This window comes from Salvelinus namaycush, chromosome 5 (genome assembly GCF_016432855.1).
Source record: "Salvelinus namaycush isolate Seneca chromosome 5, SaNama_1.0, whole genome shotgun sequence".
Lineage (NCBI taxonomy): Eukaryota > Metazoa > Chordata > Actinopteri > Salmoniformes > Salmonidae > Salvelinus > Salvelinus namaycush.
In genome coordinates this window covers 49088078-49103630 of record NC_052311.1, presented here as the reverse complement: position 1 = coordinate 49103630, position 15553 = coordinate 49088078, and the positions used below count along the sequence as shown (strand labels likewise).

Below are 15553 nucleotides of genomic sequence, written 5' to 3'. Positions count from 1 at the left end.
AAATTATAATCTATTCAACCAATGCTGTAACTGTTTAACATACACTGCTCTAGTAATACGAGGAAGCATTTTTGAGGCAGTTGAAGTGCATATTTCCCCAAGGGATTCAGCATGATGTGTCTGTCCAATTCAGGGTGTTTTCCAATGTAATCATGCCTAATGATGTCTAGATTGTGGTGTTTTGCCGTCATCGTGTTCTGAATGGGGTTTAATTAGCAATACATCCTCATCCTCATGGAATAGTTGAACTGACACAACATGATACAGATTCCAAATCCTTGTTATAACAATTTCAAAGAGTCGTCTTGCAGGGATATTTGGAAGCTTATTGCTACAGTCTCCACAGGATATTTTTCTTGCCTTGCAAATTCACATTTTGACACGATTACTCAGCATCAGAATTATTTTCCAGAGAAGGGAACATGGATCATTAAATACTTGCCTCTGGAATTTCAAGATCTGGGTCATTCAAGGCAATGGTTCTGATATTTTCTTCAGACACAAAAGGTGAAGGATGAATTAAAAGTCTGCAATCATGAAGTCAAATCCAAGATGGCGATCAGCTGTTTGGTGATGGAGATTCAATGAACAAGGGTACATATGACATCCTAACTCCTACCTGGTCAATATTTCTGAGGTAATGAAATTCTTCTGCTCTGCTCATTATAGATTTCATTGTCTTCAATCTTATCACATCTACTTTCCGCCTGAATGACATGGTTGTTTTCATTTAACGTCATACAGAAAAGCTGTGAAAAATTGCTGACAAAGTGGATGAACTTCAGAGTGTTAAACTCCTGAGATGAACAGAATGCTGAGAGAGGACTAATTACACAAAAGGAATGACTCATTTTAATACAGTGCCTTCAAGAAGTATTCACACCACTTGACTTTTTCCACATTTAAAATGGATTACATTGAGATTGTGTGTCACTGGCTGGGGTTACCCCATAATGCTCCATAATGTCAAAGTGGAATTATGTTTTTAAACATGTTTACAAATTAATTAAAAATGAAAAGCTGAAATGTCTTGAGTCAATAAGTATTCAACCCCTTCGTTATGGCAAGCCTAAATAAGTTCAGGAGTAAAAATGTGCTTAAGAAGTCACATAATAAGTTACATGGACTCACAATGTGCAATAATAGTGCTTAACTAGATTTTTGAATGACTACCTCATCTCTGTACCCCACACATACAGATAATTGTAAGGTCCCTCAGTCGAGCAGTGAATTTCAAACACAGATTCAACCACAAAGACCAGGGAGGTTTTGCAATGCCTCACAAAGAGGGGCACCTATTGGTAGATGGTTAAAAAAAGCAGACATTGAATATCCCTTTGAGCATGGTTAAGTTATTATTACACTTTGGATGGTGTATCAATATACCCCGTCACTACAAAGATACTTCCTAACTCAGTTGCCAGAGAGGAAGGAAACCGCTCAGGGATTTCACGATGAGGCCAACAGTGACTTTAAAACAGTTATAGTTTAAAGACTGTGATAAGCAAAAACTGAGACTGGATCAACAACATACAATAAAACTGCAAAAAAATGTGGCGAAGAAATTAACAAGGCAAATATACACGGGAGTTGCTTACCAAGACAACATTGAATGTTCCTGAATGGCCTAGTTACATTTTTTACTTAAATTGACTTGGAAATGTATGGCAAGACTTCAAAATGGCTGTCTATCAATAATCAACAACCAGCTTGACAGAGCTTGAAAAATTGTTATAATAATGTGCAAATGTTGTACAATCCAGGTGTGCAAAGCTCTTAGAGACTTACCCAGAAAGACTCACAGCTGTAATCGATGCCAAAGGTGACTCTAGCATACAGTATTTTGACTCAGGGTTGTGAATACTTATGTAAATGACATATTTCTGTATTTCAATAAAATTGCTAAAATAAAAAAAAACATGTTTTCATTTTGTCATTATTGTGTGTAGATGGGTGAGATTTTTTTTTTAATCCATTTTTAATTCAGGATGTAACACAACAAAATGTGGAATAAGTCAAGGGATATGAATACTTTCTGAAGAAACTGTATAGGACATTGTGCAGTGGCAACAGAGAAAGTGAGGACCAGACAGCCGATGTGATTGGTGCAAAAACTGAGCCAATAAGATAAGCTAAAAACAGAAATAGCACAGATTTTAGTCAAACTATTCCAAAATGAGTGGTTGGTTTGGACAGAGGATAACATATCACCCATTGTCATTTGCCACCATAATCAAGCTGTCGCAATTCCGCAGAGAAAGCATTCTCTGAATATCTTTATGCTTAACATACAACTAAATTGATGCTTAACATTAATAAATAATGAAAATCCACAGGTGAAGTTTCAAACATTGGTGTTAGATGTTTTATTACATAAATAATGTACAGGGATTTATTTGACAAAAATAAGAAAGGGAAAAGGAATCAAACGTATGCACTGACTGAAACATTGGCACTGATCTAATGAAATGTAACATGAGTATACAGTAGAATTCTAAAAAAGGCAGACAGTGATTCACATGGGTGATATGTACCAAACCTAAACCTGTATATCTATTTACTTCAAGTTCAAGTAGTGTACTTGTCAGGTCAAGTCTTACATGCAGTCAAAACAATGTGGGTATTTGTCAATATGAAGTCAGGGACAGGTCATGATATCTGACTTGTCTGTTACATAGAAATAAGGCAGGCGATTGGGTGAGTCAAAGGTCACATGTAGTCAATTGTATGTACATCAACAGTAAACCCTCACTATGTGCTGCTATTTGCCATGTCAATCCAAATGACTTTATTGCACAGTGACAAGTTATATCTCTATGAAAACTTTCAAAGTAATACTGATGTAATATTATACATCTATACAGACTACCAATATTATGCTTGCTACAATGCCAAAAGAGGGGCAATCTTATGATAGTGAACAATTCTTGTTCCACATCGTATCTCAAAAAATTACTCCCTCAAAGCTCTAACTTTAGCAAACAACGACCCCATTTACCCTTCGGTTTCCTATGACTTACTGCAGATCAAAACTTAAACCAACGACATAGAGCAAAATTATAACAGAAATAAATCTTAACACTTTAGATAAATGGCACCAATATCCATCTGGCTACACGATTAACATTTTTGTTCAAATACACTATACAGCCATGTGTAAGTCAAAGATATAAGTTATAAACTATTTTGTACAGTACTGCATATGCTGTATCTATGGTATTTAGGGGTTTACAGGATACATGGTCATACATGCAGAAGTCTCAATATAATTTATGTTGATATGGGTTCATTTGATACTGAATGGGACCTGAAAAAACCTTTAAGTGTATGAGTTCTGTATGTATGGTCATATGATAGATGTATCTATGCATGTAAGGTATACATACTCAATATCTTTGTGTGCCTGAATGTAGGCCTACATACATATATGTAATGCTTTTGTTCATAAATGCTAAATGTAATCTATTATTGCACATCTCGTAATGCTACAATATTGCTATTTCAATAGATTAAAATAGTTAATTACATTGGTAATATCATAACAAAATGTACATATAGAATCTTAGAGTATCCTTATTGGTATGGCTGGTACAGTACTGGTACTTCAGTATGGTATTGATAACATTTAGATAAAGTGTGTTACTCTAGCGTGTTTGATATTCTTTGATATAATATAATCTTTCATATTCCTCTTAAGAAACATAACTGCTACTCTAGAGGCACCAAGATAAATCACAAAAAAAGGCTTTCAAAGAATATCTGAAGTAGTTTCGAAGAAGAATGGGGAATGAGATTTGAAAAGCAATGATAGAAGTTTGGGTTTTGTGAAATGTGGAATGTATGGTTAATTATCCTTTTGGAGGACAGTGGATTTAACCACTTGAGCCATTGAAATTGCTTGAAACATACTCTCTACCATCAACAATAAAAAAAACGCTAATAGCATCTCATTCATTGACAGCATATGAATCTGTCTTAAAACCTTGCAGCCATCCACTACTTATAGAATCCTCTAGATTACCTTGTCAACTGTAACAATGCCAAAGGGGAAGGAGAACTTGTCATTTAGATACTAAATTAGGTTTACTCTGTGTTCTCTTTACACATCATAAGATAGGGAAATACTATCAAACTGTGGTCGCAGTTTGTAAAGATTGGTATTGTTCATCCTCATGTCAAGCTGTTATGGTGATGACAACAAGATGTCATGTACTACCTTAGTCTTTGTTTCATGCATTTTTGATCAAAAACACCATTATGGCCTCATACTGTATAGGGCAGATAGAAGTCATATGATGTCACCTTTCAGTCCCATATTGTGCTTTTCGATTCAATCTAGGTGAATCCCTCTCAGTTTACGGTTATCGGAATAAACACCACAGATGACGCCGGTAAACTACTGATGGAAAAAAACAAGCAGCATGTTTGATATACTGGCAATAAAATGGCTGCCAAATAGTGCAATAGCACAAAGGGCCTAAACATGTCTTTTGGGTTCTTTATGCACCAAGTTATGGGGTTATGGATGGGATTGGTTCCATTAAGTACAGCCAGGAACTGTCTCGGTCTTCATTCCATTTCTTCTTCCCTGGAATGGATTAAAAGTAGCAAAGTTCCCTGTGACACATATCTAACTATCAATTGCAGATTATTAGAAGTGGTGAACAAAAGCAGAACATTTACACAAATAGTTTCCTCTCTCAAGTCCCTTATCTCAAGTCAATTTGTCAACGTTAGTCAGAAGAATGTTCAATGAACATTTTCCTACTGACTGGGTGAAAACCAATTGCCTAAGGTACAAACATGAATCATTCATATGAATGGTTTTCACTGTTGACCTCTCACCTTTCAAATGAATGTGCAGTTAGTTTGAAGCTGTCCCATTATATATATATATATGGCTCCCGAGTGGCGCAGTGGTCTAAGGCACTGCAAGAGGTGTCACTACAGTCTCTGGTTCGAATCCAGGCTGTATCACATCTGGTTGGGATTGGGAGTCCCATAGGGCAGCGCACAATTGTCCGAGTTTGACCGGGGTAGGCCATTATCGCAAATAAGAATTTGTTATTAACTGACTTGCCTAGTTAAATAAAAGTTACATTTAACTTTTTTTAAATTAAAATATCCCTACATACATTTGAGTGTGCAGGTTGAGGCCTCCCCATTATTTCTCCATACATTAATGTATCTATTTTATAACTATACATTATCTAGCCTCTCATATACTGTATATTCATCAATATTCCCCAGATGATTTCCAAAAATCAGCACCTGCCTAAGGAAGATTGTTGGATATTTCTTGGATAAATGTAATCAGACAATAGTTCTCAACAATACATTAATTAATTTTCTTCACTCCATTTTTGTTCTCTCTCCACACCTGTCTTCTCTTTCTCTTAATCTCTACATCTCCATTCTCCTTCTCCTCCACCACCCCTCTTTTTACCTGTTGATTATTCCTTTAATTTGGGAGTCTTTCTCCACTTGCTGTTGCCGTAGCCTCCTCTCGCTGTCCTCCAGGCGACTCTGGTATTGTGAGAGGATCTTACTGGTCTGCTGCTCCTGGGAAAGGAGCCTCTTCTCATACTCCTCCAGCTTCCTGTGGGACATGATCAGTCGCTCCTTTAGGGAGTGGATCTCCTCCTCGTATTCCTTTACCTGAGACAGACAGAGAGAAGAGAACGCATTGGAAATAGAAAATGGTTGAGCAATTGTCATACACGTCGACAAGTCACCATGGAATATGGAGGCAACCACATTGTTGTCCAGTGTTCACTAAAGTCTAAGACACACAGTTTATCCCTTTTCACTTGCTCACTATGCACAAAGATCTAGCTATGTCTGTTATGAAAATAACTCCAGAAGGGAATATATTGAAAAAAAAAATTTGTACTGTTATTTGTACTGTTTATTAGCAACACATGACTAAGCAACCAACAAATGTTTTGGGGGGTTGACTGAACACACCTTCACTCGGACAAAGGAATGTGGTAATGCGGTGTCTGAATGTGGTAATGCGGTCAAATATGAATATGCGAGCTAAAAGTTTGTTTATTTTCAATGACTCACTGTTGTTCAAGTTCATCCTCAGCTGTTTCTATCTAAATTATTCATAAATAAGTGTCTCGGTACCATCTGCTCTCCACTGATAGACTTGACTTGCACATCCCTGACATCTGCACTGTGCATTAAGAAGGAGATATGACTCAGATCAGTGTTACGGTTCTCTAGTCTCACAGTTTGCTGCTGAATATGCTGCTAAGTCGAATTCTGCATTCTTTTGAGGCATCGTTTTGTTACTGTCGATTTCCTAGAAGATTGGGATTTCAATGCCAAAGCTACAGTATATTGTTAAGACAATTATCTACTGTTTTTTATATAAACACATACACATTGAAAATGTCAAATTTAGGCTACCATTCTTTGTATTGCAAAAGCTGTGGTGGGAGAGATGTATCTACCCTGTCTAAGCGAGACTCATCCATGCTTTTGGAGTACTCCTTCAGCTTGAACTCCTCGCGGTCGATGCGGTTAGCCTCCAGAGTAATGTCAGCGGAGAGGTGAGGCATGTTGGAGACCCAGGCGACTGTTCTCTCATTGGCCGGGGTCGGGGGGTTAAGAGTCGAAGGCGACTGGCCAGAACCCTGGGGAAAAAGACAAAAAGCAGATATGAAGAATATGTACTAGTACTAGCAGTGGCGTGTATTCATGGGTGCCAAGGGAAGCCAGGCTTTCACCAAAAATTGAACAAGAAAAGATTAAATCATTTATCTTTCGTCTCTCTGTGTTTCATAATTATCCTTCAATTCGCAAGAGGCTGAATATATCCCACTGGAGAAAGCATCCGAGCGAGCAAAACACTGCCCCTCTGTCTCTGTATGTGTAGGCCATCTATCTGATGCTGTCTGGGCCAAAAGAGTATGACATTGTTGCCGGACGTAGCATTGAATGCAAGAGAAGCCAACGAGCATTTGGCTTTCCTTGATTAAAAAAAAGTATTAAATAATAGCCAATCAGCGTTGCGCTAAACTGAGTGAGCTCAACTGTGAATGGTCCTGGCGCATAAAATATAAATGTCAAGGGAAGCCAGTTTGGATTTGGCATCACTCCTATCAAATCGCATTGAGAAACAACTTGAATTGTTGAATCTCGTTGTGTAGTTGTCCTCCGGTGGCTAGCTATCTAAATAAAGTTGCCCTTTCCTAAATTGGCCATGGGTGGAGATAGGGATTTGGACTTGTGGTTTTACTTAATTCTCCGAACTGGCCAATGTTTATAACGGCAATTCTGATCCAACTATTAATTCATACATTGTGCCCCTGGCCTGAGAGGATGGAAGTTCAGTATGTATCTAAATGTAGAAGGCTAATGTTAACTAGCTAATGTTGATCATGAAAGAAAGTTAGGCTAGCGAGCAAGCATTTTAGCCAGGTAGCCTAGGACAACAAAAAATAAAAGCGTGTACTGTATGACAGAGTGATAGACTATTTTATCAACATGAAAGAGAGGAGGATGGCATTGGCCTTTCTCTTCAAGTAGGGTGATGTCACGACTTCCACCGAAGTTGTTCCCTCTCCTTGTTCGGGCGGCGTTCGGCGGTCGACGTCACCGGCTTTCTAGCTGCCACCGATCCATGTTTCATTTTCCCTTTTGTTTTGTCTGTTTACACACCTGGTTCCCATCGCATAATTATGTTCCTTATTTAACCCTCTCGTTTCCCTTTCTGTTTTGTGCGTGATTGTCTTTCGTGTGTTGGAGTTCGATGTCCTGTTTTAATACGCGATTTTTGTTACGTTCTTGTTTTGAGTAAATACAGTGTTTTTTACTCTTACCTGTGTCCTGCGCCTGACTCCTTCACTATCTTCTAGATAGACTCTGACAGGTGAGTCAACATGTGTTTTAGACTTGCACAAACTCGCATGCACGCACACGTACACACAGGAATCATAAACATGGACAGCCATATTATATTTAGCCTACGTTGATTGGACTAAATTGTTTTTGGTATCTTTTAGTTGTCACTGTAGTAAACAAAGCATAGGTGATATTGAAATGTTTTATCTCAATCTTTTTTTTTTTATCTCATTCAAAGACTCAATCGGGGACACTCTTACTGACAGTTGTGGTTGCTTTGCGTGATGTATTGTCTCTACCTTCTTTCCCTTTGTGCTGTTGTCTGTGCCCAATAATGTTTGTACCATGTTTTGTGCTGCTACCATGTTGTTGTCATGTTGTGTTGCTACCATGCTGTGTTGTCATGTGTTGCTGCCTTGCTATGTTGTTGTCTTAGGGCTATCTTTATGTAGTGTTGTCTCTCTTGTCGTAATGTGTGTCCTATATATATATACACTGCTCAAAAAAATAAAGGGAACACTTAAACAACACAATGTAACTCCAAGTCAATCACACTTCTGTGAAATCAAACTGTCCACTTAGGAAGCAACACTGATTGACAATAAATTTCACATGCTGTTGTGCAAATGGAATAGACAAAAGGTGGAAATTATAGGCAATTAGCAAGACACCCCCAAAAAAGGAGTGATTCTGCAGGTGGTGACCACAGACCACTTCTCAGTTCCTATGCTTCCTGGCTGATGTTTTGGTCACTTTTGAATGCTGGCGGTGCTCTCACTCTAGTGGTAGCATGAGACGGAGTCTACAACCCACACAAGTGGCTCAGGTAGTGCAGTTCATCCAGGATGGCACATCAATGCGAGCTGTGGCAAAAAGGTTTGCTGTGTCTGTCAGCGTAGTGTCCAGAGCATGGAGGCGCTACCAGGAGACAGGCCAGTACATCAGGAGACGTGGAGGAGGCCGTAGGAGGGCAACAACCCAGCAGCAGGACCGCTACCTCCGCCTTTGTGCAAGGAGGTGCACTGCCAGCGCCCTGCAAAATGACCTCCAGCAGGCCACAAATGTGCATGTGTCTGCTCAAACGGTCAGAAACAGACTCCATGAGGGTGGTATGAGGGCCCGACGTCCACAGGTGGGGGTTGTGCTTACAGCCCAACACCGTGCAGGACGTTTGGCATTTGCCAGAGAACACCAAGATTGGCAAATTCGCCACTGGCGCCCTGTGCTCTTCACAGATGAAAGCAGGTTCACACTGAGCACATGAGCACATTTGACAGACGTGACAGAGTCTGGAGACGCCGTGGAGAACGTTCTGCTGCCTGCAACATCCTCCAGCATGACCGGTTTGGCGATGGGTCAGTCATGGTGTGGGGTGGCATTTCTTTGTGGGGCCGCACAGCCCTCCATGTGCTCGCCAGAGGTAGCCTGACTGCCATTAGGTACCGAGATGAGATCCTCAGACCCCTTGTGAGACCATATGCTGACACATGCACATTTGTGGCCTGCTGGAGGTCATTTTGCAGGGCTCTGGCAGTGCACCTCCTTGCACAAAGGCGGAGGTAGCGGTCCTGCTGCTGGGTTGTTGCCCTCCTACGGCCTCTTCCACGTCTCCTGATGTACTGGCCTGTCTCCTGGTAGCGCCTCCATGCTCTGGACACTACGCTGACAGACACAGCAAACCTTTTTGCCACAGCTCGCATTGATGTGCCATCCTGGATGAACTGCACTACCTGAGCCACTTGTGTGGGTTGTAGACTCCGTCTCATGCTACCACTAGAGTGAGAGCACCGCCAGCATTCAAAAGTGACCAAAACATCAGCCAGGAAGCATAGGAACTGAGAAGTGGTCTGTGGTCACCACCTGCAGAATCACTCCTTTTTTGGGGGTGTCTTGCTAATTGCCTATAATTTCCACCTTTTGTCTATTCCATTTGCACAACAGCATGTGAAATTTATTGTCAATCAGTGTTGCTTCCTAAGTGGACAGTTTGATTTCACAGAAGTGTGATTGACTTGGAGTTACATTGTGTTGTTTAAGTGTTCCCTTTATTTTTTTGAGCAGTGTATATATATATATATATATATATATATATATATATATAATATATAGTTGAAGTCAGAAGTTTACATACACCTTAGCCAAATACATTTGAACTCAGTTTTTCACAATTCCTGACATTTAATCCTAGTAAAAATGCCCTGTCTTAGGTCAGTCAGGATCATCACTTTATTTTAAGAATGTGAAATGTTAGAATAATAGTAAAGATAATTATTTATTTCAACTTTTATTCACGTTCAAATATTTTTTATTGAACACACACAAGAATGGTGTATAGGTATAAAAGACAAGTATACAATTCTTATCTAAACATAAAAGAGCAGACAGAAACAACAAGACCCAGAGTTCTGGGTACAAAACAAATAATACAAAACACGACATAGAGAACAACAGGTAGAAAGAAAGAGGGTAGATGTCACCCCCAACTTATTCTCCCCCTTTATCCCCCCCTTATTCCCCCCTATTCCCCTCCTGACTGCTCGGGTGGCGGGGCCAGCACATGCTGCCCAAAGGTAAATTAAAAGATTACAATTGAGAGTGTGTTAAGATGTACAAATTCCCAGCGCCGACTGGTCCAAGTAAGAGAGGAAAGGCTGCCAGATTTCATCAAATGTTGATAATTTATTGTTCCGAATATATCTAATTCTTTCTAAGTGTACAGTGTTTGCCAATTCGCTGAGCCATAATTTGGTAGAGGGCGCTTCCCTCCTTTTCCAAAACAACAAGATTCATTTTTTTGCCGAAATGAGACTGTAAGAGATTAGTTGTTTTTGGGGGTTGGTTAATCCGTTTAGGGAATCAGACACTCCCAGGATTATCAGAAGCGGGTCTGGGTCTATTGAAGTCTCCAGAACTTCAGAGAGGATCTTAAAAATTCCACACCAATAACCATACAAGCTAGAGCATAGTGCAAAGCAGTGGAGTGGTGTACCCTGCGCAGCCTGACATTTATCACACATAGGGGATGTATCAGGAAATATCCTATGCAGTTTGGTTTTGGAATAGTGTAATCTGTGTAATACCTTGAATTGTATGAGACGATGTCTGGAGTTAATGGAGCATGTGTGGATATACTCCAAGCTATCTTCCCAGTCTGCCACAGAAATGTCAGGCCCTAGTTCTTCCTCCCATTTTGTCTTAATGGCATCTGTAGAAGGTGTGCTAACAGATTGAAAAGCATCATATAGACGAGATATCAGTTTGTCTGAGGTGGGGCATATTTTTATGCATCCGTCAAACATGGAAGGTTTAGCATTCCCAAATGTTGGGAGGTGTTGTCTAACAGTCTCTAATTTGTAGGTATCTGAAAAAGTTTCTTCTGGGAAGATTATAAGTTTCCCTCAGCAACTCAAAGGAAGCAAAGGTCCCTTCTATATATAAATCCCCTATGGTACATATCCCTAACTCTCCCCATCGCTCAAAAGTGTTATCAAGGTTAGAGGGGGCAAAGCAGGGATTCCTGGCAACCAATGATATTGGTCTAAGCTCAAAGTGGATTTGCTTCCAGATTCGGACTGTGCTATGTATAATAGGATTGTTACGATAAAGTGACATCTCCAGATTGACAGGCGACAAAATCACAGCGCCAATAGAGAAGGGGTGACACTCCTCCCGCTCTATACAAAGCCAGCTGGATGACGGAGGTGCGTCATCCAGCAAAAACGTAACAGCACGGAGGTTAGCGGCCCAATAGTAAAATATAAAATTTGGGAGAGACAATCCTCCTTCCATCTTGGATTTACAGAGGTGTTTTTTACCTATCCTGTGTGTTTTATAATCCCAGATGAAAGGATTGATAATTGAGTCCAGTTGTTTATGAAAGGATTTAGGTATGAATACTGGGATGTTCTGGTATAGGTAGAGCAGTTGTGTGAGGAAGACCATTTTAATGGCATTAATTCTTCCAAGCAGAGCCTTGAGTTTTTGCATCAGAGAGGGGAAATTCTCTTTAAATAGTGAGGAGTATTGTTTGGTAACTACTTTTCTGAAAATAACTTAACTGGAAGATGTTCTAGCCAAGAGGTGTTTTGCAACCGTTTGGGCATTAATTTGCTCTTGTTACAATTTATTCTGTATCCTGAGAAGGTACCAAACAAATTAATCACATCAAGAATAGCTGGAATACTAGCTTGGGGTTCTGTTACATAGAGGAGAATGTCATCTGCGTATAGGGAAATCTTATTTAGAGTATCTTTAGTATTATAGCCGTGCATTGCATGAGATCTGATCGCCTGAGCGAGAGGTTCAATAATTAGGGCGAAGAGCATAGGCGACAGCGCACAACCCTGCCTTGTCCCTCTGTAAAGGTTAAATCGGGGTGACAATGATTGGTTAGTGAGTATTCTCGCACAAGGGTTCCTATATAAACAATCTCCAATATAACATTTCTGTAGGACCTTGAATAGATAGGACCACTCAACTTGGTCAAAGGCCTTTTCGGCGTCAAGAGACATAACGGCAAGGTCCACGTTAGGTAACCTCTGAGAATACATAATGTTGAAGAGGCGCCTGAGATTGAAGACTGAGTTTCTGTTAGTGATAAAAGCCGGTCTGGTCCGAATGGACCAATTTGCCAATTAAAGCTAACTCTGTTAGCCAGAGTTTTTGCTAAAATCTTTTGGTCTGTATTAAGGAGGGATATTGGGCTGTATGATCCTACCTCTTCCGGATCTTTACCCTTCTTATGTATAACTGTAATGAACGCCTCATCCAAAGTAGATGGGAGAGCTCCATCCTCATTGGCCTAAACCAACATTTTGTGCAGGTAGGGAGAGAGCATGTTACTGAATGTTTTATAGAATTCACCAGGGTATCCATCTGGGCCCGGGGTCTTGCCACTCTTTAGAGATTTAATTGTTTCTCGAATTTCTTCAAGACATATTTCCTTAGTCAGGAAGTTAGAATCTTCCTGGTTCAGGGCAGGAAGATTACAGTCCTCCAAAAAGTTTTGCATAATTAAGGGGTTAGGATCCACTTTAGATGTATATAGATTCTCATAAAACTGACGGAATCTGTCATTGATGTCTTTGGGGGAAGAGAGTAATTCCCCAGATGCAGATTTAACTTTGTGAATCATTCGGTCACTCACATTTTTTCGAAGTTGTCTGGCGAGTAATTTGTGTGGTTTGTCACCAAACTCAAAATATTTTTGCTTGGCATAGAGAAAAGATTTAGCAATTTTAGCTGAGAGAATCTGATTATATTCAAATTTTAAAGAGGTCATTTTTTTGTGTTTCTCCATAGATGGATGGCTAGCATTCTCCCTATCCAGTAAGTGAATTTGTCCCTCCAGTTCTACCAATTTTCCTCTGTTTTGCCTACTCCTGGCAGCCTGAAAGGAGATGATACAGCCTCTCAAATAAGCCTTCCGTGTTTCCCACAATAATGCTGGGGAAGACTTTGTGTTGTCGTTGGTATCAAAGAAAAATGTAATTTGGTCTTTAAGATGTTCACAGAATGTTGGTTCTGTGAGGAGCTGAGGATTCAACCTCCAGACCCTCTTGTTTGGTACGATGTCACCCAATCTCAGGGAGAAGGTGAGTGGACTATGGTCAGAGATTATAATGTCATGATACCTCACATTACAGGTATAGGGGAGTAATTTCGCATCAACCAAAAAGTAGTCAATTCGAGTATAAACATTGTGAACATGAGAGTAAAAGGAGTATTCCCTACCCGTAGGGTTAGAGATCCTCCATATATCAAATAAGTTAGAATTCTTTATGTAGGTATTCAAGCATTCGCTTGAATAGGAGGTAGGGGTTTGCCGGGTAGAGGATCTATCCAAATATTGGTCTAGCACACAGTTAAGGTCCCCTCCAATGACCAGGTTAGTATGGGAGATATCTGGAATCAGGGCAAGGACTCTTTTGAAAAAAGAGGGGTTATCAATGTTTGGCCCATAGATATTTAGTAGAGTTACAGAAGTAGAGTGGATCTCTCCTATTACGATCACATAACGACCCTCTTTATCTGCAATAGGGGTTTTATGTAGAAAGGGAATTCCTTTCCGTACCAGAATCGCTGTGCCTCTCGTTTTGGCAGAGACATTAGAGTGATACACTTGCCCCACCCACCTACATTTAAGTCTGCTATGAGAATTGTTTTTCAGATGGGTTTCTTGCAAAAATATAATATCAGACGAGAGTGCTTTCAAGTGGGCTAGGACCTTGCCTCTCTTAATTGGTTCGTTTTAACCCTTGACATTCCAGGAAGTGAATGTAAGCCCCGCCCTCCTCTCGTTTGTAGTTACTATGGTGGCCTGCATAACATGTAACTCAATAAAAAGGTAAGAAAGCGCACCAAACCATCACGATCAGCATATGTAGCACCTACACCCGAGCAGTATCCAACCAACCCCTCCCCCCCCGGCTAGTACCTTTACTCTCCACCCTGTCCCCCTACTTTCCCCAACATTTACCCCCCCCCCCCCCATCAACCCACATTTAACAGGCATACACAAATAGGAGAGAAACATAGAAAAATAAAAATAATAAACATTGTCTGGCCGATGCCAAAAAAGCACAGCGCGACCTCGAACAAGAGGTAAAACAAAAATAAAATCCCAACTATACGTTCACCTCTCACTATCCTAGAACTTCTACTAACATATGAACTGAGGAGGCTCCCGCAAATAAAGTGTTCAATAAGCATCTAATAAACCTAAACAGAATAAGTTGCAACTTAAACATATTGCGCACTTAAGCGTCATCTTGGGTCAATCCCTGAGATAAGCAAGATATAGCATCACAAGATTATATTGCTAAGCAATGCCGGTCTAAACATAAACCATCAGCAACCGACATAGACAGCAGTACATTTACATATTGTGGGTTAGGAGATCGGAACAAGGATTTTGCTAAATTAAACGTACCTCCAATCAAAAAAAAAAAAAATATATATATATATACATACACACACAAAAATAAATATATATATATACAAAAATATATTTTTTAAATGTATACATATATATATATATATATATATATATATATATATATATATATATATATATATATATATATATATATATAGATACATACACACACACACACACACACACATCTACATACACAAACATTCATACCCCAGAATAATAATCTACACTAATTTAAAATATACACATACATAATAATACTAAAATGCTAAGAGATAAAATAATAATAAAGTACAAATAATAATTAATGTACACACACCTACACAGACACAAGCACCGCAGAGGGCTGGTGGGAATCTAATCGGGGGAGTGGCCCACGGCTATGACAAAGGCAGAACGGCACAAAACATCAACTTGCTATCCAGGTGTCTGCCCCTTCCCAACCATCACCCCCAGTCCCCTGCAAGCAATACATAAATGGTATGGTAATAAGAATAATGTAAGAATTGAAAAATAAATAACGAAACAAAACTAAAAAAATGGGGGAATATAAGTATATCCATCCGAAAGTGTCAATGATCAAACCTGGAAGGCCACCCAAACAGGCATCGCTCTGAACCCAGCCGGAATGAAAGTGAAACTAACGTTAAATGAGAGCTCTGACCTCCCTCCATTGGTCGGCTCAGCGTCTTACATGTTCGGTAGCCCTTGCTGAGACCGTTTAATACGATTTCACCCGTTATGGTATAGTGTGGATTCGAG

The 15553-nt window shown here is 39.8% G+C and overlaps 1 protein-coding gene across 1 annotated transcript in view; it reads right to left on the bottom strand.

Moving 5' to 3' along the window:
* The window catches only part of LOC120047159 (ras/Rap GTPase-activating protein SynGAP-like), a 99249-nt gene that overhangs the window by 24604 nt on the left and 59092 nt on the right, over positions 1 to 15553 (bottom strand). Inside the window, exons 18-19 of the mRNA XM_038992692.1 lie at positions 6462 to 6644; positions 5447 to 5658 (exon numbers count right to left, since the gene is read on the bottom strand). Coding sequence (XP_038848620.1) covers positions 5447 to 5658; positions 6462 to 6644 — 395 coding nt within the window. The remainder of the gene's footprint in view (positions 1 to 5446; positions 5659 to 6461; positions 6645 to 15553) is intronic.